We start from the raw sequence: 27896 nt of genomic DNA, 5'->3' as shown, positions 1-27896 counted from the left end.
GAGCAGCTTCATCAAGAGGAATGGAGAACAAGCACAAATACATGAAATTAGAATTGAGAGTTGAGAAAAGACCACAGACACAGAAGGATGAAAGGGCAATGTTTTGCAAAATTTTAAGCTAATATATTAGAAAACCTGATTGAAATAGATGATCATCTTGAAAAATAATTTTATTAAAACTGACTCAAGAAGTACTAGAAGGTTTTTTATAAATCTAGTAAGTTTTTATCAAATATTTAAGGAAAAGATAATTTGGATGTTATTCCAATTCTTGTAGAGAGAAGAGAATGTAAAAAAATACTCCCCACTTCTTTTTAATAATCCAGTTTAATGTAATTCCAGTTCATTGAAAGAATAATACACCATGTTGAAAGGGCTGTTTGATTTTAGGATTAATTAACATAATTTACCATATTCAATCCAATCCAATCCCATTGCCATCGAGTTGATTCCAACTCATAGTGACTCTATAGAATAGAGTAGAACTGCCTTATAGGGTTTCCAAGGCTGTAATTCTTATGGAAGCAGACTGCCACATCTTTCTCCAGTAATTTACCACATTAGTATGTCAAAAAGAAACACCATGTAATCATCCACATAAATGAGAAAAATACTTTTGCTATAATTCTACATTCATTGCTATTTTTTAAAGTTAGAAAAATAATTTATTCTCAACATTTCTTTTTCAACATAGTTAAAAAATACCTCAAGCCAAAATATATTTAGATGACTTAAATTTTTTATATCAAAAATTAAACTATGAAAGTACTATAAAATATACCACAGAAAATTTTTACAGTCTAGAGTGAGGGAGGTTTTCATAGGAATAACACCAAGACCAAAATTATAAAAGGATGAATTGGTTGATTGTAAATTTCTGAATGGCAAAGAGCGCATGCACACACACACACAATCTCATATTAAACTGAACACAAAACAGAAACAAGGATTCACTTTTGCTTCTAGACATGATGGAGTAACTGATACAAGACATGCCCTCCCACCGTAAACAAGTATAAAACTGGACAGAAATATATGAAGTAAGGTCAGATATTACACAATGGGTAGCCCAGGATCATGGTTCTTCAGACAGAGAAAACACCAAGCAGACACTTATATTTGCCCCAGCTCTGTGGCTTGGGGCACTTGCCAGAACATGGTCTGAGAACTTAGAGAACTTTTTATAAGCTAGAAAGAGAGTCAGCTGAAGAAGTTGCTTCTCCAGAGTATGTTGGTATGTTAAAGGAGACGACCCAGTGGAGAGCGAAACTGAGGTGGAGATGAGAGAGGAGGCATTCAAACAAGTGACTTCTTGAGAAGGTAAGGTGGCTGGGGTCTGAGCTGGTGTTGAAGGACAGGGTTTAGATAGGAGAAGCACTTTCTCAGCTGTAACAAGATGGAAGAAAGACAAGAATGAGTGCAGGAGTGTGCAGGATTGGAAGTTTGCAATAGGGATGTAACAGGGTTCCTGCTTGATGGTTTAAATTTTCTTGGTGAGGTATACGGTAAGATTTCCGTCTGAGAGTGACACGGGGGACTTGGGAGAAAAAGAGGGGGAAGTGTCGTAAGCCTGTTTGAGGTCTAAACTAAAGAAAAGTCAAGTAAAGTCTTCATCTGAGCTCAGTAATGTGGGTGCAAGCAACTACAGTTCACACCATAAAGGGCCCCTATAAGCCCTTGAAAAGCTCAGACTTGAACCTGAGGGCAACTGGGAGCCATTGAGGGCTTTTAAGGAGAGAGCTGACATGACAGAATCCTTGTTTCCAAAGCTTTCTCTGGCTGTGGTGTTGTCTTTTCAGGGAATGGCAATGCCAAAGGCCTGGAGGTCCAGGCCCTCACCTAGTTGAGCGCCCTTGCCAAGGGTGGGAAGCAGGAGAGATGGTGCTGAACCATTCCGTCAGCCCTCTCAGCCGTACCTGTGTGTGCTGTCTTTGGGAAGGATGAATGTTAGTTCCTCTCCCATGCTGGCCTCCAGAACTGCATTGGGGACGTGGTGGTAAATCAGATGAGCGATTTCCTCCGTGTCACACCGAGGCTTTCTCACTAAAGTCATGTAATATCCTGAACCTGAAACACCAGGTAAAGACCATGAGACTGCTTTGCTGGCGACGCTTCTCTTCTCTGGCCATGATTGGCTTCCTGCAGCTTAGACTGGGACAGCTCCACGGAAAGGAAATATAGAGAGCCCCGTGGTGCAACGTTTAACCCACAAAGAGCTTGCCTGGGAAGCTTCTCAATGCTGTTCTTGAGAGTCTGGCCTTCTGCTCCATAACTGGAGGTGGAATTGGCGAGTTTGAGAAGCCCTGGTGGCACGATAGCTAAAAGCTCAGCTGCTAACCAAAAGGTCAGCGGTTCGAATCCACCAGCCACTCCACAGGAGAAAGATGTGCCAGTTTGCTTCCATAAAAATTACAACCTTGGAAACCCCATGGGGCAGTTCTACTCTGTTCTACAGGGTCGCTAGGAGTCATAATTGACTCAGTGGGAATGGAATGGCGAGTTTAGCGATGCTGAGCTAAATGAAGAGCCGCAGTGAGGGGGCACTTCCTTTAGGTGATAACTAACTCGAGGAATGGAGACTTGTTAGGCAAAGGCTTTGAAAGTGAAGGTAAAGAGCAAAGATATCTGCACAACCGTTAAATTGTATTTTTGAGGATGTATACCTTGTGGCATTCTAAATATTCTTTGAGGGTAACAGTTACTGTTATACTGGTGATTTATTTACTCAGCAGATGCGACAGACACTGCTCCAGGTGCTGGGGATATGGAAGTGAATGAAACAGTCGAAACCCCCTACTGTTACCAAGAGTGGGGAACAGACAACAAACAAGGTAAGTGAATAAAATTTATAGAATATTAAAGACTGAGAGTAGACCCTGGGTGATACAAACAGTTAACTGCACTCGGCTGCTAACCCAAAGTTTGGAGGTTCAAGTCTACCCAGGGGCACCTTGGAAGGAAGGCCTGCCGCTCTACTGAAAAATCAGCTGTTGAAAACCCTGTGAAGCACAGTTCTACTCTGACACACGTGGGATTGCCATGAGTTGGAGTTGACTTGATGTGACTAGTTGTAAATAATGAGAGGGACTAAAGAGGAAAATAAACAGGGAAGGGGAGGGCATGCAGTGGTGTGGTTTTAAACAGGGTGAGGAAGGAAGGCCTCACTGACAAGATGACATCTGCATAAGGAGCTGAAGGCAGCTAAGCGGTGACCTGAAGAAGAGCAAGCAGGAGGCACAACACTGCAGTAGCTGACACAGGAGCATTTGAACCACAATGCTGGCTCGGCCATGGATTCAGTGGGCAAGAGCTGAGCAAAGAGGCAGGAGAGTGCGAGGTCAAGGTTGGGGCGATAAAGCCAGGCTAAGTATGGCCCATGGGCCCCTGAGGACTTTGGCTGTCACTGAGTGAGGGCAGTGACGGGAGGGTCTGAGCAGTAGAGTGACTGGCTCGTCCTGACAGTGGGGCTGAAGACAAAGTAAGGATGTGGAAGGGCATAGGCAGGGGCATTGGCTTGGATGGAGGGAGGTGCTGGCTTGGGCCAGGGTCCAGAAGGCAGCCAGAGGTGGTGAGAAGCTGACAGATCCGGCATATGTCTGGAAGGAAAGGCCACAGGGTTTGCATATGGGTCAGTTATTTTGGCTGTGAGAGAAATGAGTCAGGGGCCGTCAAGGTTTGGCTGAGCCCCTGGAAGGACAAGGAAAGCTGAATGTAGGGAGAGGAGGGAGCCTGCCAGGGTGGGTGTGGGGGTGCAGAACTCACGGGCCCAGGCTTTGGCTAAGTCTGAGATGTCTGTTCATCTCTACATGGAGATGTGAACGGGCAGTGCAGCATATGAATGTGGAGTTCAGGTGAGAGGTCCAGGTGAGGTATGAATATTTTCAGCTCAGAGAGGTTTTTTTTTTTTTTTTAATTTTTGTTGTGCTTTAAGTGAAAGTTTACAAATCAAGTTGGACTTTCATACAAAAATTATAAACACCTTGGTATATATTCCTAATTGCTCTCCCCCTAATGAGAAAGCACAGTCCTTCCCTCCTCTATTTCTTTTTGAGTCCATTCGGCTGGCTTCTGACCCTCTCTACCCTCTCATCTCCCCTTCAGACAGGAGACGCCAACATAGTCTCATGTATGTACTCGATCCAAGAAGCTCATTCTTCACCAGTATCATTGTCTACCCCATAGTCTAGTCCAATTCCTGTCTGAAGAGTTAGCTTTAGGAATGGTTCCTGTCTTGGGGTAACAGAAAGTCTGGGGACCATGTCCTCCGGGGTCATTCTAGTCTCAGTCAGACCATTAAATCTGGTCTTTTTACGAGAATTTGGGGTCTGCATCCCACTACTCTCCTGCTCTCTCAGGGGTTCTTTGTTGTGTTCCCTGTCAGGGCAGTCATCGGTTGTAGCCGGCACCATCTAGTTCTTCTGGTTCAGAGAGGTATTTAAAGCCATGAGATAACGAGATCACTAAGTCAGCAAGCAGAGAGAGAAAAGAGAGGTGTTGAAGTTGCCTCCACAGTCAGAGGCAGGAGTGAGGTGAAGGAGCAGCCAGAGGCAGAGGAGAGGAACCAAGAGAGTGCGGGCTCCTGGAGAGCAAGGGGAGGGAGGGTGCTTGAACTGGGGCTGCACGAGGCTGACAACCCGGTTTAGAAATAACAGCCCCCACATGCTACCTCACTCCTGGAAGAACATAGCATCTTAATCTCTGTTTCAGAGGTCGGACACTCAGGCTGAGAAAGGATAAGCTAACTGGGCCAATGGGCTGCCCAGGCAGTAAGCTGGCAGAATGGGAACTCAGATACAGGTCTTCTGACTCCAAGTCTCTGAGATTCTTTTCCCTTCATTCCTTTGCCCTTCTCACAAACCCCTCTCCACAGCCTGTGCCCACCCACGCACTCACCGTATTTCTGCTTGAGGAACAGAGACGACCCGCAGCACTGCAGCTCCCCCTTGGCCATGATGGCAATGCGGTCCCCCAGGAGGTCGGCCTCGTCCATGAAGTGGGTGGTCAGCAGGATGGTGCGGTCACTCTTCTGCTGCTGGAGCAGGTCCCAGATGGCCCTCCGGGAGATGGCATCCATGCCTGAGGTGGGCTCATCCAACATCAGCACCTGAGATCATGGGGCAGCCTTGTGATGTAGGCAGGGTCATGCTGGGCCCAGCGTGGCGGCCCCGTGGGCCCCGGGCAGCCCAGGTCCAGTTCCACGAAGTCGTGTTCGGACCACCCCACGCCGGGTTTCCCTCCTGTGGCTGAGGGGGCTGGCCACATGTGAGGGACCTCGCACCTCGGAGCCCGCGATGAGGGCAATGCCGATGGACAGCTTGCGCCTCATGCCCCCACTCAGGAACTTGCTCGGGGAGTCCTGCTTGTCCTCCAGGTCGAGGGTGTGCAGCATCTCCTGAACTTCCTCCCTGCACTTCTGAAGCGACAGTCCTTTCAGCTGCAATGGCGGGGACCACAGAGAAATCAGATCAGGCGCTTTGACAAAGGATGACCCCCTCAAGCAAGCATTATGCTTGTATATGCATAAAATGGAAACCCTGGTGGCGTAGTGGTTAAGAACTACAGCTGCTAACCAAAATGTCAACAGTTCGAATCCACCAGGTGCTCCCTGGAAGCTCTATGAGGCAGTTCTACTCTGTCCTACAGGGTCACTATGAGTCACTGGACGGCAACGGGTTTTGGTTATGCATAAAATAGACACAAGAAGGAAACACAAGAAACTTACAACCTTCAGAGAGAGGAATCTGCAAAAAGTCTTTTGTATTCTGAACCATGTAAACATATGACTCATTAAAAGTAAAAGAAAAAAAAAAAACTCAAAAAACAAACCCATTGCTGTCCAGTTGATTTCAACAGAGCAACCCCATAGGACAGAGTAGAACTGCCCCACAGGGTTTCCAAGGAGTGGCTGGTGGATTTGAACTGCTGACTTTTTGGTTAGCATCTGAGCTCTCAATCACTGGGCCACCAGGGCTCTGAGGAATGGGGAGTGACTGTTTAGTGGGTGTTTCTTTAAGGGCAACGAAAATGTTCTGGATTTAGACAGTGATGATGGCTGCACAACATTGTGAATACACTAAAAACCACTGAATTGTACACTTTAGAATGGTTAAAATAGTGAATTTTATGGCAATAAAATTATGTAATAAACACATAAAATTAAAATATAATACTTTTAGAAACCCTTTAACTCAGGAGTCTTGACTTAAATGCACTCCGCTCCCTCCACCCTGCCCTGAATGCTCAGAGAATGATGGCCAGAGGAGGTTGCGAGACCCTCCAAGGTTGGGGCAGAGAGTTGTAGGCCAAACCCCTGCCCCGCCGACTCACCCGAGCATAGAAATAGAGGTGTTCTGAGACTGTCAGGTCATAAAATAAGATGTCATGCTGGGGGCACCAGCCCAAGCTCTTCTGAACTTGAACCAAGTCTTCTGAAATTTCATAGCCGTTGATATAAACTCGTCCACTCGAAATGGGGAGGAGACCTAGAACCAGTGAAGACACATCCCAGAGTCACCGCCAGTCAGATCGAACAGCAGAACAGGGGTGGAGGGCACCCTCGGGCTCATCTACTTGTTCTCACACAGACTGCGGTACATGTGGGTATAACAAGTAACAAGTAACGTGGAACAATGCTAGTATCTGACTTGCCTCCTTGACTGCTTGGCCTGGGGGTCTAGCTGGACCGCTCTTCATGCAGGGAGAGCCTCACAAGTCTACTTAGGAGGGGAGGCCTTCCCTAAGGGGCCACAGTCACTGCCAGGAGCAGCAAGGCCTAGGTCTGAGAGAGGCCCATGCCCCAGAGACACTACTGTGCTCCAGTCCAGGAGGCAGGTGTGCTCGGTCCCAAGCCCAGACCCAAACGAGCCCAACCAGCATATATCTGCTGGGCCAAGACCTGACTTTTATGTTCCGGGCACCAGAGGGACAACCAAGGCACCTCAGACCCAGCTTCACTCCTTTACTGCTCTTCAGATGCGCTTGCTGGAAAGCGCACCTGCAAGCCACCGAGGGGAGCTGGGACAAGCTGACATTGAGAGCCCAGGAGATGGGTGTGCTGCGTGCAAACAGGAAGCACTCGTTGGCTTTTGGAGCCCCTTTTGGGTTGGAAATGCATCAGTCTGAGCCAGGATTTACACGTGTTTGTTGTTGCTGAGTGTCCGGCTCATAAAAAACCCTATATGACAGTGTGCAACTGCCCCATAGGACTTTCTAGGCTGTAATCTTTACGGGAGCAGAGTGCCTGGTCTTTTCTCCCACAGGACCACTGGTGGGTTCAAACTGCCAACTTTTGAGTTAGCAGCCAAGTCATTAACCACTTCATCACCAGAGCTCCTCTTACACACGTTAAGCCTTCGGTAAACATGTTTTTCTTGAACTGATGAGTTTTCAAATTCCACAGATCATCATTTTTGCCCATGGAACGGAAGAGAATTATTTAGGCATAAAAAATATTCTGAAATCCTGGCAATCGCCTCTGGTGATCAAAAGCAAATGGGTGGAGTGTCTTGTTAAGAGATTCCTGCTGCCTTATTGTTGCTGGAAGTTTCTATCTGAGAAGAACATATAAGTACCATTCACAGCTTCTCAATAGTGCTTGTCATATGCCCTGAGCATATGAGATTAAGTTCTTCAGATTTACTGAAAGAGCTAAAGATCCTTTCTCCTGGTACAGGGAACACTGAATGTCCAGATGCCACATTGTTGTTGTGTGCTGTCCGGTCGATTCTGACTCATGGTGATGCCATGTGACAGGGTAGATGTAAAAATGTCATGGGGGCAGCGTCTGACCTCCTCTAACTTCACAAAGGGAAGGAGAATCAAGATCAATAGCCCAAGGCTGATTCCTGTGAGGGGGAGGTCAGAAGTGCCTCTCCTTTCTAACTTTTTTACCAATTGTGACACCAACTGTCCCTTTCACGGCACTCTCTGCTTCCCTGCTGGGTTGGATAATTCATTGCAGTGGCCACACAGAACTCACAGACCATGTTGTTATTGTTAGGTGCTGTCTAGCCGGTTCCAACTCATAGCAACCCTATGCAAAACAGAATGGAACGCTGCCCAGTCCTGTTCCATCCTCACAATTGTTGCTACGCTTGAGCCCACTGTTGCAGCCACTGTGTGAATCCATCTTGTTGAAGGTCTTCCTCTTTTTTGCTGACCCTCTATTTTACCAAGCTTGATGTCCTTCTCCAGGGACTGGAGATAGTCTCCAGGGACTCCTGATAACATGTCGAAAGTATGTGAGATGTAGTCACACCATCCTTGGCTCTAAGGAGCATTCCGGCTGTACTTCTTCCAAGATAGATCTGTTCGTTCTTTTAGCAGTCCACGTTATATTCAATTTCTTCGCCAACACCACAATTCAAAGGCATCAATTCTTCCTTGGTCTTCCTTATTCATTGTCCATCTTTTGCTTGCATATGAGGTGATAGAAAACACCATGGCTTGGGTCAGGTGCATCTTAGTCCTCAAGGTGACATTTTTGCTTTTCAACACTTATTTGGTTTATTACAGAAGTAACAAGTTAAATTCAGGTTCAGAAATGCTTAGGATACAGTTCTTTGATCAGGACAGCTTTTTTTTTCAGCCGCGCTGCCGGCACGCCTCCCTCTGGCCCCTCGTCCTCTGCCTTGCCCGGGCAGGTGTTATAGAACTCTTTTCACTCTGATGATGAGTGCCCAGAGGAACCCCATTCCGCCAGTAACCCTTGGTCCGAAGGCACTCAGCATTCTTGCTCCCTGGGCCACACTATGCCCTGCTGGTCTCCTGTTTCTGCTGTCTCTGGTGCCACCATTTCTCTGCGCCTGCTTCTCATTGTCTCTTGCTCTGTCCACTGTTACTGCTCTCTCTCTCTGTCTCCTGGGTCTAGGAGGTTGTCAGCACAGAGATCCTGTGTCCAAAGGACTCGCTTCACTCCTAGCTCTTCTTGGTGGTACTCAGGTCCCCCACTTCCCGCCTCTGGGATGGCTCACTTTAAGCCTATTGGGATGGCAAAACCAATCAATCCCCACATTAGGGTTCCACATACCTTATTTACATGGTCCCACCCCCACAAGGGTGCCATGCACCTTATGTGCATTATTGGCAAGCTATCCAATCCCCTAGGTAGGCCACAAGCACCTTATTTGCATAGCCCCACCCAATCATTTGGTGAGAGTTACAAGACCATGGTGAGAAAGGCCATATAAAAGCAATCCATTGCAACACGGTAGAACTGCCCCATAGGATTTTCTTAACGGGAGCAGATCGCCAGGTATTTTCTCCTGTGAAGCCACTGATGGGTTTGAACAGCCAATTTTTCGGTTAGCAGGTGACCGCTTAATCATTGTGCCACCAGGGCTCCTTAGACTCTACATAGATGGTTTAAAAAAAAAAAAAAACTATAAAAAATGCTTCCTACTAAAATGGTAATGAAATCTCATGAGGGGGGATGGAGTCGAACATTGAGACCTGTTCAATAACTCCTCGTGGACCCAGCAGACAGCTGGCTGCACACATACCTGTGAGCATAGAGCAGGTGGTGGTCTTTCCTGCTCCATTATGTCCCAGGAGAACAGTGATCTGCCCCCTGTACAGATTCATGGTCAGGTCCTTGACGGCTATGTTCTTGTTCCTTCCCTTGTGAAACACCTGTGGAAGAGACAGTTGTGACCCAAAGCATGACAGGCACATATGTGGTCATCCCTGAAGGGCCATATGCCTGATCATGTGCCCACATCCACTTCCCTTCCAAGTTCATCAGTGGGAGGCCAGGTGGAAATCTGAAAAGGGAGTTGAACTGCCAGGAGCTACTGAGGAAACAGACCAGGAGGGACTTCACTTTCTCGGGAGCCCCTGGAACCTGGCATAGGGAACCTGAACCCTGGAGGAATGGGAGCTTGGACAATGTGCTCAGAGTGCAGGCGGGGACACCTTGCTCTGCAACCTGGCAGAGTCCACGGAGAAAGGGCACCCTGCCCCTCCAGGCGGGGGTGCTGATCTGAGGAGGGTGTCCCAGACATAGTAGCCTGCTTTCAAGTACCATCAGGAAGAAAGTAAGTCACCCTTAATGCCACCCCGAGATAACATAAAAAAAAAAAAAAAAAATGCCACCCCGAGATAACATAGCACTTTAATAAATGCCTTTTCTTTTTTCTGTCTAAATGTAATGGGGTGCAGATAGTACAGCTGGGTAGGAGTTAGGTGCTACCATCTAATTGTGGGCGGGGGCAGGGTGCTGCTGAAAAGAGTCTGACAAACTTCTTCACATCCCTTTGGTCCTGACTGTTGTAAATCAAGTCTGACAGTCCTGCTCCCTGACTTTCCTGTCTCCTTTGGAGTAGAGGTGGTCTTGTGACATAACTCTGGCCAATAAGAATAAGGGGACATCTACTGAAGGGCTTCTAAAGAAAGTGAGGGAGGCAGGGGGCAGGAAAGGAAGAGGAAGGTAGGGTGGAGGGAAAGAGGGAGGTGGGGAAGGAAGAACGGATGGAAGAAGGGAGGAGAAAAGGGAGGGAGAGAGGGAAGAAAGAAGGAGGAAGGGAGGGAAGTAGGGAAAGAGGAAGGAAGGCAGGGAGGGGGAGAGGGAAGAAGGAAGGAAGGGAGGAGAAATGTAAAGAAGAAAGGAAGGAAAGATGAATGGCGAAGGGCAGGAGGACAAAGCCTAGCCAAAAGGAAGCCTTTAGCCCTTGGCCTTGTCTTTTCCCGTAGACAGCCGCGGCAGGTATCTTGCAACCATGAAGTGATGAGTACCAACAAAAGCCAATCTGTCAGAAAGGCCAATCTGTCAGGGAAAAAACAAAAACAGACAAAGCCATGATCTGGGCTGTCTTTGTCGAGCAGCTGAAATCAGGCCAGCAACCATCTGCGTGGAAATTTCTTGTTAAATGAAAAAAGAAAACGAAATTCCTACTTATTTTCAACCTAAAATCCACTGCAGTCCAGTCGATTCCAACTCATAATGATCCTATAGCACAGGGTAGAATTGCCTCATAGGGTTTCCAGCAGTCTTTACATAAGCAGAACGCCAAATCTTTCTCCTGTGGAGTGGCTAGCCCATTGTCATCCACTTGATCCTGACTCATAGCGACCCTATAGGACAGAATAGAGCTGCCCCATAGGGCTTCCCCAAGTAGCGGCTGATGGGTTCAAACTGCCAACCTTTTGGTTAGCAGCTGAGCGCTTTAACACTGTGCCACCAGGAATCCTTCGACACCAGGGCTCCTTCCTACTTATTGTTGTTGTTAGGTGCTGTCAAGTCAGTTCCAATTCATAGTGACCCCATGTAGAAGAGAACAAAACTCTGCCCGGTCCTGCACCATCCTCATAATCACTATGCTTGAGCCCATTGTTGCAGCCACTGTGTCAATCCATCTCGTTGAAGGTCTTCTTCTTTTTCCCTCACCCTCTACTTTACCAAGCATGATGTCCTTCTCCAGGAACTGATCCCTCCTGATAACATGTCCAAAGTACATGAGACGAAGCTTTGCCATCCTTGCTTCTAAGGACCATTCTGGCTGTACTTCTTCCAAGACAGATTTGTTCATTTTTCTGGCAGTCTATTCAATACTCTTCACCAATACCTTAATTCAAAGGCATCAATTCTTCTTCAGTCTTCCTTACTAATTGTCCATCTTTTTCAGTCATGTGAGGCAACTGAAAACACCATGGCTTGGGTCAGGTGCACCTTAGCCCTCAAAGTGATGTCTTTGTTTTTCAACACTTGAAAGAGGTCCTTTGCAGCAGATTTGCTCAATGCAATACGTCATGTGATTTTTTGACTTCTGCTTCCATAGGCAATGATTGCAGATATAAGTAAAATGAAAGTCTTGACAACGTCAATATTTTCTCCTTTTATCATGATGTTGCTTATTGGTCCAGTTGTGAGGATTTTTGTTTTCATTATGTTGAGGAGCAATCCATATCGAAGACTGTAGTCTTTGATCTTCATCAGTGAGTGTTTCAAGTCCTCTTTACTTTCAGCAAGCAAGATTGTGTCGTCTGCATATTGCAGGTCGTTAATGAGTCTCCCTCCAATCCTGATGCCACATCCTTCTTCATATAGTCCAGCTTCTCAGATTATTTGTTTAGCGTACAGAATGAATAAGTGTAGCGAAAGGATACAACCCTGACGCACACCTTTCCTGACTTAAAACCACACAGTACTCCCTTGTTCTGTTCGAAAAACTGCCTCTTGGTCTATGTACAGGTCCTCCGTGAGCACAATGGAGTGTTCTGGAATTCCAACTCTTTACAATGTTATATGTAATTTGTTATCATCCACACAGTCAAATGCCTTTGCATAGTCAATAAAACACAGGTAAACATCTTTCTGATGTTCTTTGCTTTCAGCCATGATCTATCTGACATCAACACATCCCTCGTTCCAAGTCCTCTTCTGAATCTGGCTTGAATTTCTGGTGGTTCCCTGTCAATGTACTGCTGCAATCACTTTTGAATGATCTTCAGCAAAATTTTACATGTGTGTAATATTAATGATATTGTTCGATAAAGGATCGACTTCTTGGACTTGTTCCAATTTTTTTCAGCTTCATCTTGAACCTGAATATGAGCAACTGATGGTCTGTTCCACACTTGGTCCTTGGTCTTGTTCTGATGATATTGACCTTTACCAACCTCTCTTTCCACAGATATAGTTGATACTATTCCTGCGTATTTCATCTGGAGAGGCCCCCGTGTATAGTTGCCGTTTATGTTGTTGAAAAACAGTGTTTGCAGTGAGTAAGTCGTTGGTCTTGCAAAATTCTATCATGTGATCTCTGGTGTCATTTCTGTCTCCGGGGCCATGTTTTCCAACCACTGATCCTTCTTTGTTTCCAACTTTCAAATTTCAATCTCCAGTAATTATCAATGCATTTTGATTGCATGTTCGATCAATTTTAGACTGCAGAAGTTGGCAAAAATCTTCAATCTCTTCATCTTTGGCCTTAGTGGTTGGCGCACATTTTGAATAATAGTCATATTCACTGGTCTTCCTTATAGGCGTATGGGTATTATCCTATCACTGACAGTGTTGTACTTCAGGATAGATCTCAAAATATTCTTTTTTTTTTACTGTACTTTAGATGAAGGTTTACAGAGCAAACTAGTTTCTCATTAAACAGTTAGTATACATGTAGTTTTATGACAATGGTTAACAATGCCACAACCTGTCAACACTCTCCCTTCTCGACCTTGGGTTCCTATCACCAGCTTTCCTGTCCCCTCCTGCCTTCTCGTCCTTGCCCCTGGGCTGGTGTGCCCCTTTAGTCTCGTTTTGTTCTTTGGGTCTGTCTAATCTTTGGCTGAAGGGTGGACCTGGGGAGTGACTTCATTACTGAGCTAACGGGGTGTTCGAAGGCCATACACTCAGATTTCTCCAATCTTTGTCAGGCCAGTAAGTCTGGTCTCTTGAAATGTTCTTTTTGAAGATGAACACAATGTCATTCCTCTTCAATTTGTCATTCCCAGTGTCTAGTTATCTAGACTGGCCATAACAGAAATGCCATAAGTGGATGGCTTTAACAAAGAGAAATTTATTTCCTCATGGTAAAGTAAGCTAAAAGTCCAAAGCCAAGGTGTCAGCTCCAGGGGAAGGCTTTTTCTCTCTGTCAGCTCTGGAAGAAGGTCCTTGTCTTCAATCTTCCCGTGGTCGAGGAACTTCTCAGGCACAGGGACCCCAGTCTAAAGAACACGCTCTGCTCCTGGTGCTGCATTCTTGGTGGTATGAGGTCCCCACCTCTTTGCTTTCTTCCCTTTCATCTCTTGAGAGATAAAAGTTGGTGCAGGCCACACCCCGGGGAAACTCCCTTTACCTTGGATCAGGGAGGTGACCTGAGTAAGGGTGGTGTTACAATCCCACCCTAATCCTCTCAACATAAAATTACAATCACAAAATGGAGGACAACCACACAATACTGGGAATCATGGCCTAACCAAGTTGATAACACATTTTTGGGGGGACATAATTCAATCCATGATACCCAGCATAGTATACCATATGATCGTCTGATTCAAAATGGCCAATACTGGTCTATTTCAGCTCACTAATGCCTTTTTTTTTTTTTTTTTAATGCTTAAGATGTCTATCTTTATGTGCTCCATCTCATTTTTGGTGACTTCCAATTTTCCTAGATTCATACTTCGTACATTCCACGTTCCAATTATTAATGGTTTTGTAACTGTTTCTTCTCATTTTGAGTCATGCCACAACAGCAGACGAAGGTCACGAAAGCTTGACACCATCCACATCATTAAGGTTGACTCTACTTTGAGGAAGCAGCTCTTCCCCAGTCATATTTTGAGTGCCTTCCAACCTGAGGGGCTCATCTTCTGGCACTATACCAGACAATATTGCGCTGCTATTCATAAGGTGTTCAGTGGCCAGTTTTTTCAGAAGTAGACAGGTCCTTCTTCCTAGCCTTAATCTGGAAGCTTCACTGAAACTGTCCACCATGGGTGAGCCTGCTAGTATTTGAAATACCAGTGGCATAGCTTTCAGCACACAGCAACACGCAAACAGCCACAGCACAGCAAATGGACAGATGAGTGATGGCCCTACTTATTTAAGCCTCAATAATTTGGGGGAGGAGTGCTGGGTGGTGCAAATCTTTAAGCACTTGACTACTAACCAAAAGGCTGGCAGTTTGAGGTACCTCGGAATACAGGCCTGGCAATTTGCTTCAGTGACGATTACAGCCAGGAAAACCCTGTGGAGCAGTTCTACTCTGTACACATATGGTCACCATGAGTGGGAATCGCCTTGATGGAACTAGTTCAAGTGGGGAAACTGAGAAAAGAATCAAACATTTCTAAGTGCTATACAGTCAGTGGAGGGCGAGAGTTGACCCCCAGCCTACGGGTGCCCTGGGCTCCCATGTGCTCCCTGCTTTCCCATACGCGGAGGATAGCAGGACCTCAAGTGTGAGTTTCTGCTCCATGGAAGATGTTCAAACAAACAAATGAACGAACAGCAGTGCTCTGTGGGACATTCTGGGGCAAGCAGCTCCCCACCAGACACCCCAGGATGGGAGGCCTTGGGTCAGACACGGAAAATCTGCCCTTAATTCACACAGGGCTGTGCGAACCCGGTGACAAGACAAGTGCCTTGATGTTGGTGCTTGGGAGCCAACAGTGAAAGCTGGCTTTTGGCTACCCAAAAATGCTGCCGAACAAATTTGGCTGTCAGAGGCCTGAGTTCCAGTGTGTCCCAGGGATGGGGGTGGCATTGGGAGGAGACCATTCTCTGGCAGGCCACCTATACCCTCCATCCAGCCGTTTTACTTTATAACAGGAAATGGCATTTTAACACCATATTCCTAACTTTAGGATAGCATTGCAGAGGGGAATTAAAATTCATCACAAAATATACCATGGACCCATGGTCAGAATAAAACAGAAGCTTGTGTGAACTATTCCTTAAGTTCTCCAGGAGGAGGTTTGGGAGTGGATACCTTGTAGAGATGCTGGATTTCAATGCCTTTCATCAAACCAATGGGCTCTTCTTGAATAAACACGCCCTTCAGAGCTTCCTTGGAATCCTTGATTTGCAGCATTGAGTGAGTAGGAGGTATGGGTTTTCCTTGCCAGTAGGAGGGCTGGAGAGGAAGTGAACTTATACATTAATACATTTGTGTGAACTGACTCTCTTTTTCTGGAAAATAAATATTTTGTTAAATTAAATTCCTTTTTCTCATGCATTCCAGACTTTCTGGTGCTGCTGAGGCTGGATGAAACCCTGAAACTATTGCCCTGAGATAATCTTTAAACCTTCAACCAAAACTTTCCCCTGAAGTCTTCTTAAAACCAAATAATAATCTAGTTTAACTAGTAAAGAATGTCTGCCTTGAGCATTATGCTCTTTTAAGAACTATCTATATGGAATCAAATTGACAACAGCAACTCAAAACATTAGTTTGGAAACATGGGCAGTAAGTTTATGTTAATGGTGGAAGAACAACTCAGAGAAGGAAGGTGAGAATGGTTTGCGCAACTCGAAGAATGTAATCAATTGCACTCAATTGTACATGCAGAAATTGTTGAATTGGTGTATGTTTTGCTGTGCATATTCTCAACAACAACAAAATAAAAACATTTTAAAAAGTTCCTTTTCCCCAGTTTCTTTGTTGGATCATTTAATGGTGCCTGGAAAAGTTAAGTAATTTTTTCATGGACTCCCATATAGCCCACGGCCCCAAGGATGGAGCTACACAGGATGTTCCTGGTGCCTGGAGTCGCCATGGTGTCAGCAGTCAGTGTTCCTACGGGCTGAGGACATGCTGGAGCAGCAACCTACCCACGTTTTCAAAGTCCAATGAGGGGTCAAGAGGGGCAGGGGTGGGAGCTGAGGACCTGTGGGGGCAGGCACAGCAGAGGCTGAGTAAGGACTGAGTCAGGGATGACGAGCCTGACTCTATAGGAAAGCTTAGTCATCACAGCAGAGAAGTGCTCCTCGGAAGTCACACAGGCTGTCAGTGCAGGCTGTCTCTGGCCACTTGCTGGGCTCACAGAGGCCTCCTCTCAGGACTATTCCAATACAGTGCTGCTCAGTGGGGAAAGAGGAAGTGAAGTCCTGGTGCTCTGGCACAGTGGGTGGTGTCAGCGGTTGGGGTATATGGGCCTGACCCTTGAGCGGGCACAAGGGAGACACCTGCAGACACCCTGGGAGGGACTCTGCCAGGAACTTGGCAATGAAACTGAAAATGACTTTAGTAACACCCCACTGGGAACCACAGGGTTTCAGGTGAATCCAGGTTAAAGCATTCCTGGAGTTTGAGATTTCAATCAGGACACCACTAAGGAGGGTAAGACTGCCGATGACAAACAAGAATTCTAAGGCCAATCTGAAAAACACCAGCACTGGAACTCACCATGACAAAGAAGTACCAGGGCTTGGGTATACCATTCGCCCCTGGGAAGGCGGACTCCAAGTACCAGGCCACTAAGCCATATAAGAAAGAGTCAAACAGTAGCATCAGCAGCACTTGAGCGAAATTAAAGTCTCCATTTATACCGCCTATGTTCCTCCATTGCAGGCCTACACCTGTTAAAATGGAAGGAAAAATTACTAAGCCTATCACATACATCCAAGGCAGAGAAGAGTTACCTGAACTTCCCAATCGAGCAGTCAGAAACTAGGCTAACTACACAACTGGACACCCTGATGCAGTGTCTAGGCATTTAGGGACAAACACTGGGCACAGAAAGGGGAAGGAGAGAGTCGTTCGTTTCTCCCGTGTGAGAAAAGATTTTCCTTATTGCCAAAATGTGGCAGTAGTTTCATTGGCACCAAGACGTAAGAAGCTTGGGGATCTGAGCCTCATCTCCGCATTTCTGCACATGCAGCCTGAAAGCTCTCCCACCTTCTGTGCTCGGCCAATTCTAACTTCAAAGGCCAGTGCCACTATCTCCTCATCCAGGAAGTATGCATGCCCACCTCCCCTGTCTAGATGAGATGCCCAGCCATTGCATCAGGGTGCCTGCCTGCACTATGATGGCAGAACTTCCTGCATCACATTGTGAATCTGCTCACTTACTGCTCTCCCACTGTGGGCCAACTGGGGCCAGGGACTATAACTATCTCCAACACCAGGCACAGGGCCTCTGGTGCAGCAGACACTCAGAAACAAAAACCAAACCTGTGGGTGTCGAGTCTCTTTTGACTCACAGTGAACCTACAGGATAGTATAGAGCTGCCACAATGGGTTTTCAAAGCCCTAATCTTTATGGAAGTAGACTGCAGAGCAGAAGACACTCAGTATGTGCTTATTCCATGAATAAAGAAAGCATTGAAAAAGGATATGGTCTACTGTGCCAAGAATGACAAATTGAAGAGGAGCGGCTTCACATTCATCATCAAAAAGAACATTTCAAAATCTGTCCTGAAGTACAGCACTGACAGTGATAGGATAATATCCATATACCTACAAGGAAGTCTGGTTAATACAATTATTCAAATTTACATACCAACCACTAAGGCCAAAGTTGAAGAAATTGAAGATTTTTACCAACTTCTGCAGTCTGAAGTTGATCAAACATGCAATCAAGATGGATTAATAATTATTGGTGTTTGGAATGCAAAAGAAATAAAGAAGGATTGGTAGTTAGAAAATATGGCCTTGGTGATAGAAATGATACCAGAGATTGCATGACAGAGTTTTGTAAGACTAACGATTTATTCATTTGCAAATACTGTTTTTCAACAACATAAATGGCTGGATGGAATACACAGGTATCAAATCGACGACATCTGTGGAAAGAGATGATGGAGAAGCTCAATATCATCAGTCAGAACAAGGCCAAGGGCCCACTGTGGAATTGATCATCAATTGCTCACATGCAAGTTCAACTTGGAGCTGAAGAAAATTAAATCCACAAGAGCTAAAGTACAATCTTGGGTACACCCCACCTGAATTTAGAGACCAAAGACTAGACAGTCTGTGGAATGGCATCAAGGACATCAGATATGAAGAAAGCAAAAGGTCATTAAAAAGACAGGAAAGAAAGAAAAGACCAAAATGGATGTCAGAAGAAGCTCTGAAACCTGCTCTAGAATGTAGAGCAGCCAAAGCGAATGGAAGAAATGATGAAGTAAAAGATCTGAACAGAAAATTTCAGAGCGCAACACAAGAAGACAGAATAAAGTATTACGATGAAACGTGCAAAGACCTGGGGTTAGAAAACCAAAAGGGAAGAACATGCTCAGCATTTCTCAAGCTGAAAGAACGGAAGAAAAATTCAAGCCTTGTGTTGCAATATTGGAGGATTCTACGGACAAAATATTGAATGACACAGGAAAGCATCAAAAGAAGATGGAAGAAATACACAGAGTCACTATACCAAAAATAATTTGTTGATATTCAAACGTTTCAGGAGGCAGCATATGAACAAGAACCGATGGTACTAAAAGAAGAAGTCTAAGCTGCACTGAAGGCATCGGTGAAAATCAAGCTCCAGGAACTGATGGAATACCAATTGAAAAGTTTCAACAAATAGATGCAGCACTGGAGGTACTCGTCTATAATTCGGAAGACAGGTACCTGGTTAACTGACTGGAAGAGGTCTGTATTTGTGCCCATTCCAAAGAAAGGTGATCCAACAGAATGCAGAAATTATCGAACAATATCATTAATATCACATGCAAGTAAAATTTTGCTGAAGATCATTCAAAAACTGTTGCAGAAGTGCTGTGACAGGGAACTGCCAGAAATTCAAGCCAGATTCAGAAGAGGACGTGGAATAAAGGATATCATTACTGACGTCAGATAGATCTTGGCTGCAAGCACAGAATACTAGCAAGATGTTTATGTGTATTTTATTGACTATCCAAAGGCATTTGACTCTGTGGATCATAACAAATATGGATAACATTACAAAGAGTGGGAATTCCAGAACACTTAATTGTGCTTATGAGAAACTTGTACACAGACCAAGAGGCGGTCATTCGAATAGAACAAGGGGATACTGTGTGGTTTAAAATCAGGAAAGGTAAGCATCAGGGCTATACCTTTCACAATATTTATTCAATCTCTATGCTGAGCAGATAACCCAAGAATCAACACTATATCAAGAAGAACACAGCATCTGGTTTGGAGGGAGACTCATTAACATCCTGTGATATGCAGATGACACAACCTTGCTTGCAGACAGTGAAGAGGACTTGAAGCACTTAATGATGAAGATCAAAGACTACAGCCTTCAGTATGGATTGCACCTCAACATGAAGAAAATAAAAATCCTCACAACTGGACCAATAAGCAACATCATGATAAAGAGAGAAAATACTGAAGTTGTCAAGGATTTCATTTTATTTGGATCCACAATCAATGCCCATGGAAGTAGCAGTCAAGAAACCAAACTGCATATTGCATTGAGCAAATTTGCTGCAAAAGACCTCTTTAAACTGTTGAAAAGCAAAAATGTCACCTTGAGGACTAAGGTGCCTCTGACCCATGCTACAGTATTTTCAATCACCTCATATGCCTCAAAAGCTGGACAATGAATAAGTAAGATTGAAGATGAAATGATGCCTTTGAATTATGGTGTTAGCAAAGAATATTGAATATACCATGGACTGTCAGAAGAAAGAACAAATCTGTCTTGGAGGAAGTACACTCAGTATGTTCGTTAGAAGCGAGAATGGCCAGACTTCACCTCACATACTTTGGACATGTTATTAGGAGGGGCCAGTCCTTGGAGAAGGACATCACACTTGGTAAAGTAGAGGGTGAGCAAAAAAGAGGAAGACCCTCAACAAAATGGACTGACACAGTGGCTGCAACAATGGGCTCAAGCATAAGATGGCACAGGACTGAGCAGTGTTCGTACATAGGGTCACTATAAGTCCAAACTGACTCGACAGCACCTAACAACAACAACAACAACTGAAGGAGCGTTGGGATCAATTCCTGGAAATATGGACCCTAAGCGATGCCAAAGTGTCTGATCTGAATAAAAGTTGACCACACTTTTTATTTCAAGCATCTGAGATATCTGAGATGTGGTGCTGCCATGGTAGGACTTGCTGGGTGCCATTGAGTTGATTTTCAACTCATAGCCACCCCATGTTACAGAATATAACTGCCTCATAGGGTTTTCTAGGCTGTAATCTTTATGGAAGTAGTTCGTCAGGTCTTTCTCCCTTGGAGCTGCTGGGTGGGTTTGAACCACCAACCTTTCAGTTAGCCACTGAGCACTTAACTGCTGCACCTCCAGGGCTCCTCTGGTGGAATTTAGGAGATGGAAATCAGTGACTGGTGAGCAGACAGATTAAATCGCCTCAACTTTAACGCTCTTACGAGTCACCTGAAGATTTTGTTAAAATGCAGATTCTATTATATTAGACCAAATGGTAAATGCTTACTCTAAAGCAAAGATGAAAAGGTGAGGGAACAGGGAAATTAGATTACTGGAAACTGAACAACCACAACAGAAATAATGATAATGTTGACATATTGCATAGAATGTAACCCATGTCATGAACAAATTGTGTAGAAATTGTTAAATGGGAACCGAATTTGCCATGTAAACTTTCACTGAAAGCACAAGAAAATATTATTTTAAAAACTTGAGGATTCCAATTTAGAATCTGGGTGGGGCCTGAGATTCTGCATTTCTAACAAGCTCTAGTGAAGCTTATTAGTAAAAGTACTATGTTATCTGCTAAGTTCTATTATCTGAACTTATGATCAATCATAATCATAATAAAATATCTATGTATTTTTTATCTACATAATTATATACAAACCAAACCAAACCCATTGCCGACGAGTCAATTCCAACACATAGTGACTTTACAGGACAGAGTAGAACTGCCCTGTAGGGTTTCCAAGGAATGGCTGGTGGACTCAAACTGCTGATCTTTTGGTTAGCAGCCATAGCTCACTGTAGCTCTTAACCACTGAACCACCAGGGCTCATTTCCTAATTGGTTGATATGTTTTAGTTCTGTGTCCCCAGCTATGTTGCAAGCTGTGTGATGGCAAGGATCACATCCTATATTTCTCTAGTATCCCACACATTACCTACCATAAACAAAACCAAAACAAAGCCACTACTGTCGAGTCGATTCTGACTCATAACGACACTGTAGGACAGAGTAGAACTGCCCCATAGGGTTTCCAAGGCTGTAAATCTGTATGGAAGCAGATTGCTACATCTTTCACAGAGCAGCCGGTGGGTTTGAACGGCAGATATTTTGGTTAGCAGCTGAGCACTTTAACCACTCTACCACCAGGGTTCCTGTACCTACCATAGTTATAAGTATATTGTAAATGCTCAAAACACAGATTGAAATGCGCCAATTTTTTAGTTATTTATTTTGTTGTTGTTGTAGAGTGTATGCATAGCAAAACATACACCAACTCAACAATTTCTACATGTACAATTCAATGACACTGATTACATTCTCCAAGTTGTGCAAACATTCCCACCCTCCTTCTCTGAGTTCTTCCTCCCTCATTAACATAAACTCACTTCCTCTCAAGTTTCTATCGAATCTTTTGAGTCGCTGTTGTCAATTTGTCCCATATAGATAGCTCTTAAAAGAGCATAATGCTCAAGGGAGACATTCTTTATATCAGTTAAGCTAAACTGTTGTTTGGCTTTAAGAGACTTCAGGGAATATTTTTGGTTTCAGGTTTAAAGATTATCTCAGGGCAACAGTTTCAGGGATGTGCCAGTTGTTTTTATTTGAAAATGAAGGCCATTGTGGCCTGTGGCCAAGGTGAGGCATTGAGGAGGATTAGAGAGCATTTGGGAAGGAGCAAGCTCACCTTTTGCCTCTGACAAGGATATGAATCGGATTCCCAAGGCCATGGCAACATTTGAGAAGAGACAACAGGCGATCTTCTGGAGGTGACTCCTCTGCGTGTAGCTGAAAGTGATGTACAGGTACGGGAGGTAGGTGAAGAAGAATGTGACACCGCCTGTAGCAGTTGCAACTTGGGCTACGAGTTCAGAAGGAGACACAAAAAGAGATTCACAAATAATGTATGAAGATCTACAGCATAAACCTCACTCCCTGCCACAATAAAGAAGGTGTCTCTGCATGTATCACAGCATTTCAGAAGGGAAGACATTTTCTAAGAAATTCCTTCTATAGTTGAACTTTCACTATTGAAAGAAGAGTTGTGGGACTTAAAATATGAACCAGTCCTCAACAAAAGCACGAGAAACAAGAGAAAAATACATAAATTGAACTTCATCAGAATTAAAAATGTCTGTGCATCAAATGATAGTATCAAGAAAGTGAAAAGGCAACCTACAGAAAGGGAGAAAATATTTGCAAATTACATATCTGATAAGGGTTTAATATCCAGAATATACAAAGAACTCCTACAATTTGACAACAAAAAGACAAACAATCCAGTTAAAAAATTGGCAAAAGACTTGAACAGACATTCCTCCAAAGAAGATATACAAATGGCCAATAAGCACCTGAAAAAATGCTCAACGTTATTAGTCATCAGGAACATGCAAATCAAAACCACAATGTCACTTCATACCCACTAAGATGGTTATAAAAAACAAGAAAGAAAAATAGCAATTGTTGGTGAGGATACACAGAAATTGGAATGCTTGTGCATTGCTGGTGAAATTGTAAAATACCGCAGTCGCTGGGGAAAATGGTTTGACAATTCCTCAAAAAGTTAAACAGAATTTTCATGTTTTTTTTTTTTTTTTTTTTTTAGGTGCCATCAAGTCAGTTTCAACTCATAGCTGCCTCATGTACACCAGAACAAAACTCTTCCTGGTCCTGTGCCATCCTCACCATAGTAGATATGCTTAAGCTCATTGTTGCAGCCACTGTGTCAATCCATCTCGCTGAGGGTCTTCTTTTTTGCTCACCCTCTGCCATATGACCCAGCAATTTCACTCCTAGGTGTATACCCCCAAGAATTTACAGCAGGGACTCAAACAGGTTCTTATACACCAACGTTCATTGCAGCATTATTCACAACAGCCAAAAGCAGGAAACAACCCATATTGAAATAGGCTGCTCAGCCGTATTGAAAACTCCAATCAACACCCCTTCCCCCCACTTTGTCTTGCTAACCACAAGCTTGTTTTGAGCAGGAAGTCGCAGCAGGGAGTGGCTCCGTCCACTGACTAGCCCTAGTTACACCCTGAAGCATGCACAGATTGAAATCACGTCCTTCAACAGACCCCCCCCCGCCCACCCCCAAATATAGGCATGGGAGGGCTAAAGGCAGAAAATTCCAGGTACCAAACCCAACCGCCTGACGCCACTGGAAAGAAAAAGCTCCCCAGCCCCCTTAGTCAGCGAGCACGTGGCCTTAAGGTCACTAGACCCCACGCGCTCCTTGTATGCGCAGACAATAAACTTGCCACTTTCTGTTTCCGTTGCAATCAGCGTCCGTCTTATTTCAATCGGCTAAAAAGACAGGACAAGAACCCCAGTGGTGTTCGGTTATGATACGTCCTTCAACAAATGAATGGATAGACAAAACGTGCTCTATTCACACAATAGAAATTTATTTAGCAATAAAAAGGAATGAAGTTCTGCTACATGCTACAACAGGGATGAATCTTGGAACCACGCTAAGCGAAAGAAGCCAGACACAAAAGGATAAATGTTGTGTCATTCCACTTATATGAAATATCTAGAATAGTCAAACTCACTGAGACAAAATGTTGATTAAAGGTTATCAGGGGCAGGGGAAAGGGATAGTGGGGAGTTATTGCTAAATAGGTACAGAGTTTCTGTGTGGGGTAATGAAAACTTCTGGAAATGGATAGTGGTGATGGTTGCACAATACAGTGAATGTGCTTAATGCCACTGGGCTGTGTACTTAAAAAAAAAGGACGGTTAAAATGGCAAATTTTATAAGAGAGAATGATAGCGAGAGAGGGAGCGCAGTGGTTAAGCACCTGGCTGCTAACTGAAAGGTCAGTCGTTCGAACCCTTGAGCCACTCCGTGGAAGAAAGATGTAGCAGTTTGATTCTGTAAAGATTATAGCCTTGGAAACCCTATGGGGCAGTTCTACTCTGTCCTATATGTCTCTGTTAGTTGGAATTGATTCAACGGCAATGTGGTATATATATATATATATACACACACACACTGTAAAAACAGTTAAAACAAGAATGAGATGCTGAGATTCTCAGGTCCAACGATTGGTGGGGCCAAAGCCTAGGGATGCCCACAGCCACATGGGGTCACTATGCAGAGTAGAGGAAAAGGTCATCAGAATGAGGTCAGGAACTGAGAGGCGAAGGAGCTGGAGCACCAAGGATGGTCACAGGAGTTGTTAGTGGAGAGAAAAACAGTGAGCCAGAAGTTAATACTTCCATGAATGAGTGGAAGCCCCAGGAGCAATGGAGGACTGCAACATAAAGCAACACCTGATTTAGTCTGATGACCTCCCTCTTCAAAGAGGCTGGGTCTTCTGAGACAAGAGGGAAGAGCAATGATCTGGGGGCAGCAGTGGGAGCACTGAGAACATCCTCCTCCCTTTAGGCCTGTGGTGGCACCAGGGTGAAATGAGCAGAGGGCCTAGAAATAGCAAACACTGAGGTATTTTTTAGCATCATTATAAATCACGGATTTTTACATATTACTATTCTACATTTCAATCCACTGCAGTCATTATACTTTCTGATACTCAAAATGTCCTATCTTAACCAGTGGAAGCTTTTTCAAGTAGACTCTTTTATCCTTTAGATGCTGTCCCATCCATTGAGAGCTTCCTTACTGTCATACAAAGTGCCCCATGCCTGTCTTGTACATTTCCTACCCCAGATCTAAAATCACCTATGTCCCCAAGGAGAAATTCCTCACAGAGGCATTCAGCAGCCACAGTCTGGGCACCAAGGTGTTTATTGCTACTGGGTTGTCTCTGCTTTTGTGCCTTTTTGGTGGACATGGTGAGAAAATATTTTAAAAGAAAGAAGAATGATGAGTTCATACTGACAATTCTAACAAAAATTTATGATTGTAGGGCATGGTTATAATCTTGGTATTGTATCTGTAGCTCTTTTCTCTTACATTGAAAATTTTTGTTTCTTTTTTTTTTGTTTGTTTGTTTTGTTTTACCCTATGGAACCCTGCTGGTACAATAGTTAAACACTTCGCTGCTAACCAAAGGGTTGGTGGTTGGAACCCACTCAGAAGCTCTGCAGGAGAAAGATCTGGCAATCTGTTCCCATAAAGACTACAGCCTATAATACCCTATGGGGGATTTCTATTCTGTGACATGGGGTTGCTTTGTTGTAAGTCAAAAATCAGCTGGACAGCACTCAACAACATACTTGTATTAGTTCCAAAAATAGCAGTACCTATCCTACTATTAACAGCAAGGCTACAAAACACAGCTTTAAATTTCTTTGTAATTCTTTTCGTCCTTAAAATATCACTCACAATCCCCTGAAACTATTCCCCAGAGATAGCCTTTAAACCTTAAACCAAAAATATCCCCTGAAGTCTTCTTAAGACCAAACAGTAGTTTAACTAGTCAAGAATGCCTGCCTCGAGCATTGTGCTTTCTTAAGAGCCATCTATATGGGATCAAATTGACAACAGCAACTCAAAAGATTAGATAGGAAACTTAAGGGCCAGTGAGTTTATGTTAACGGGGGAGAAACAATTTAGAAAAGGAGAGTAAGAATGGTTGAACAACTTGAAGAATTAATGTCCCTAAATGGTACATGCAGAAACTGCTGAATTGGTGTATGTTTTGCTATGTATATTTTCAACAACAATGTAAATAAAATTTAGGAAAAAAAATCACTCACAATGGATATATAATAAAATCATTTTGTTTTAAAGACATTTGAAGTAATTCTTTTTTTGTGGGAATAAACCCCCGAGTTGAAAACATTTGTTTCCACTGGTTTTCAATTTTTAAAAACTGCTTTTATAATTTCTTTTACATATATATAGTTTTCTTTTTCAAAGGTTTTCATGATATGGTAAGCAGAATAATGACCTCCCAAAGATGGGCATGTCCTAATCCCTGAAACCTGTGAATATGTTACAGGGCAAAAGGGACTTTGCAGATGTGATTAAATTAAAGATCTTGAGGTGGGGAGATTATCCTGGATTATCTGGTGGGCCCAATGTAATCACAAGAGTCCTTATAAGAGGGAGACAGGGGTGTCAGAATCAAAGAAGGAGACATGGGTACAGGAGCAGAAGTTGGAGGAAAGGGGAAGATTGAGATTTGAAGATGCTTCACTGCTGGCTTTAAAGATGGAGGAAGAGGCCATGAGCCAAGGATTGGAGGCATCCTCTGGAAGTTGGAGAAGGCAAGGGGAAGGATTCTCCTCTACAGCTTCCAGAAGGAACACAGCTCTGCCGATATCTTGACTCTAGCCTAGAAAAACACATTTTGGACTTTGACTCTGAAATAATCACTTGTTATAATTTTAAGGCACTAAGTATGTGACAAGTTGTTACAGTAACAATAGGAAACTAATTCACATGGTTTAAAAATCAAAATTACGTGTACAATCACAGAAGTCTCCTTCCACCACTACCCTCTGAACCTATTCCTTCATTCTCTCAGTAACAGCCATTTTTATCACTTTTTAATTTATCTTTGTATTGTTTCTTTTTGAAAGTATAAACAAATTCTGTATTAATCTTTACATTTCTGTATAGATATAAACACAGTTTTACATCTTGCTTTTTTTCACTTACAATTTAGCCTGGAGATCATTCTGTATCAACACATGAAGATTCTCCTCATTACTTTTTATTGCTGCATAGTACTCCACTGTATGGTTGCTTACCAGCGGGTACCCTACTGATGGAAGTAGAGTTGTTTTCAATCTTTTGAGATTACAAATAATGTCACAATTAATTGCCTTGTACAATTCTGACTTTTTGACAGGCTAAATTGGGGTAGATTCTTAGAAGTAGAATTCCTGGGTCAAAGGATAAATCTGTACATGATTTTGCTAGCTATCGCAAATTCCCCAAAGAGATTGTAGCATTCACATTCACAATGTATGAGAGCGGCTGTTTCCCTAGAACTGTGCCCACCAAAGATATTGTCAAGCTTTTGGATTTTTGCCAATCTGTCAGTTAAGATATGGTATCTTGGTGTTTATTTCATCTGTTTAAGGCTATCTGAATTCCTTTTGTCTATGAACTGTTTGCTTCCATATTTTAATCATTTTTTTCTGTTTGGTGTTCAGAGTTTTCTCAAATTTTAAAAGGTCTTTATGGATTAGAAATATTAGCCCTTTATGATGCAAGTTCAAAAATATTTTCCTCTTTGTTATTTATATTTTGAGTCTGTGTATATAGGGTCGCTATGAGTTTTTTTTTATGAGTTGGAATCGAAAGCAGTGGGCTTGGTTTTTTGGATGGTGCCTTTAAAAAAAAAAGGTAAAATTACCTTGAGTGAAATTCACAGATCTTAAGTGGGTAATTTGATGAGTTCTTATGAATG

The 27896-nt window shown here is 43.7% G+C and overlaps 1 protein-coding gene across 1 annotated transcript in view; it reads right to left on the bottom strand.

The window, feature by feature from the left end:
- LOC100661465 (ATP-binding cassette sub-family A member 17-like) overlaps window positions 1-27896 on the bottom strand; it is an 85897-nt gene that overhangs the window by 42359 nt on the left and 15642 nt on the right. Inside the window, exons 2-9 of the mRNA XM_064294783.1 lie at window positions 22250-22489; window positions 16848-17020; window positions 15432-15575; window positions 9501-9630; window positions 6328-6482; window positions 5279-5434; window positions 4894-5104; window positions 1917-2067 (exon numbers count right to left, since the gene is read on the bottom strand). Of these exons, the coding sequence (XP_064150853.1) occupies window positions 1917-2067; window positions 4894-5104; window positions 5279-5434; window positions 6328-6482; window positions 9501-9630; window positions 15432-15575; window positions 16848-17020; window positions 22250-22489 (1360 nt within the window). The remainder of the gene's footprint in view (window positions 1-1916; window positions 2068-4893; window positions 5105-5278; window positions 5435-6327; window positions 6483-9500; window positions 9631-15431; window positions 15576-16847; window positions 17021-22249; window positions 22490-27896) is intronic.

This window comes from Loxodonta africana, chromosome 12, assembly GCF_030014295.1.
Source record: "Loxodonta africana isolate mLoxAfr1 chromosome 12, mLoxAfr1.hap2, whole genome shotgun sequence".
Taxonomy (NCBI): Eukaryota; Metazoa; Chordata; class Mammalia; order Proboscidea; family Elephantidae; genus Loxodonta; species Loxodonta africana.
The sequence above is the reverse complement of the archived record's forward strand: the minus strand, read 5'-3'. Positions and strand labels throughout refer to the sequence as shown.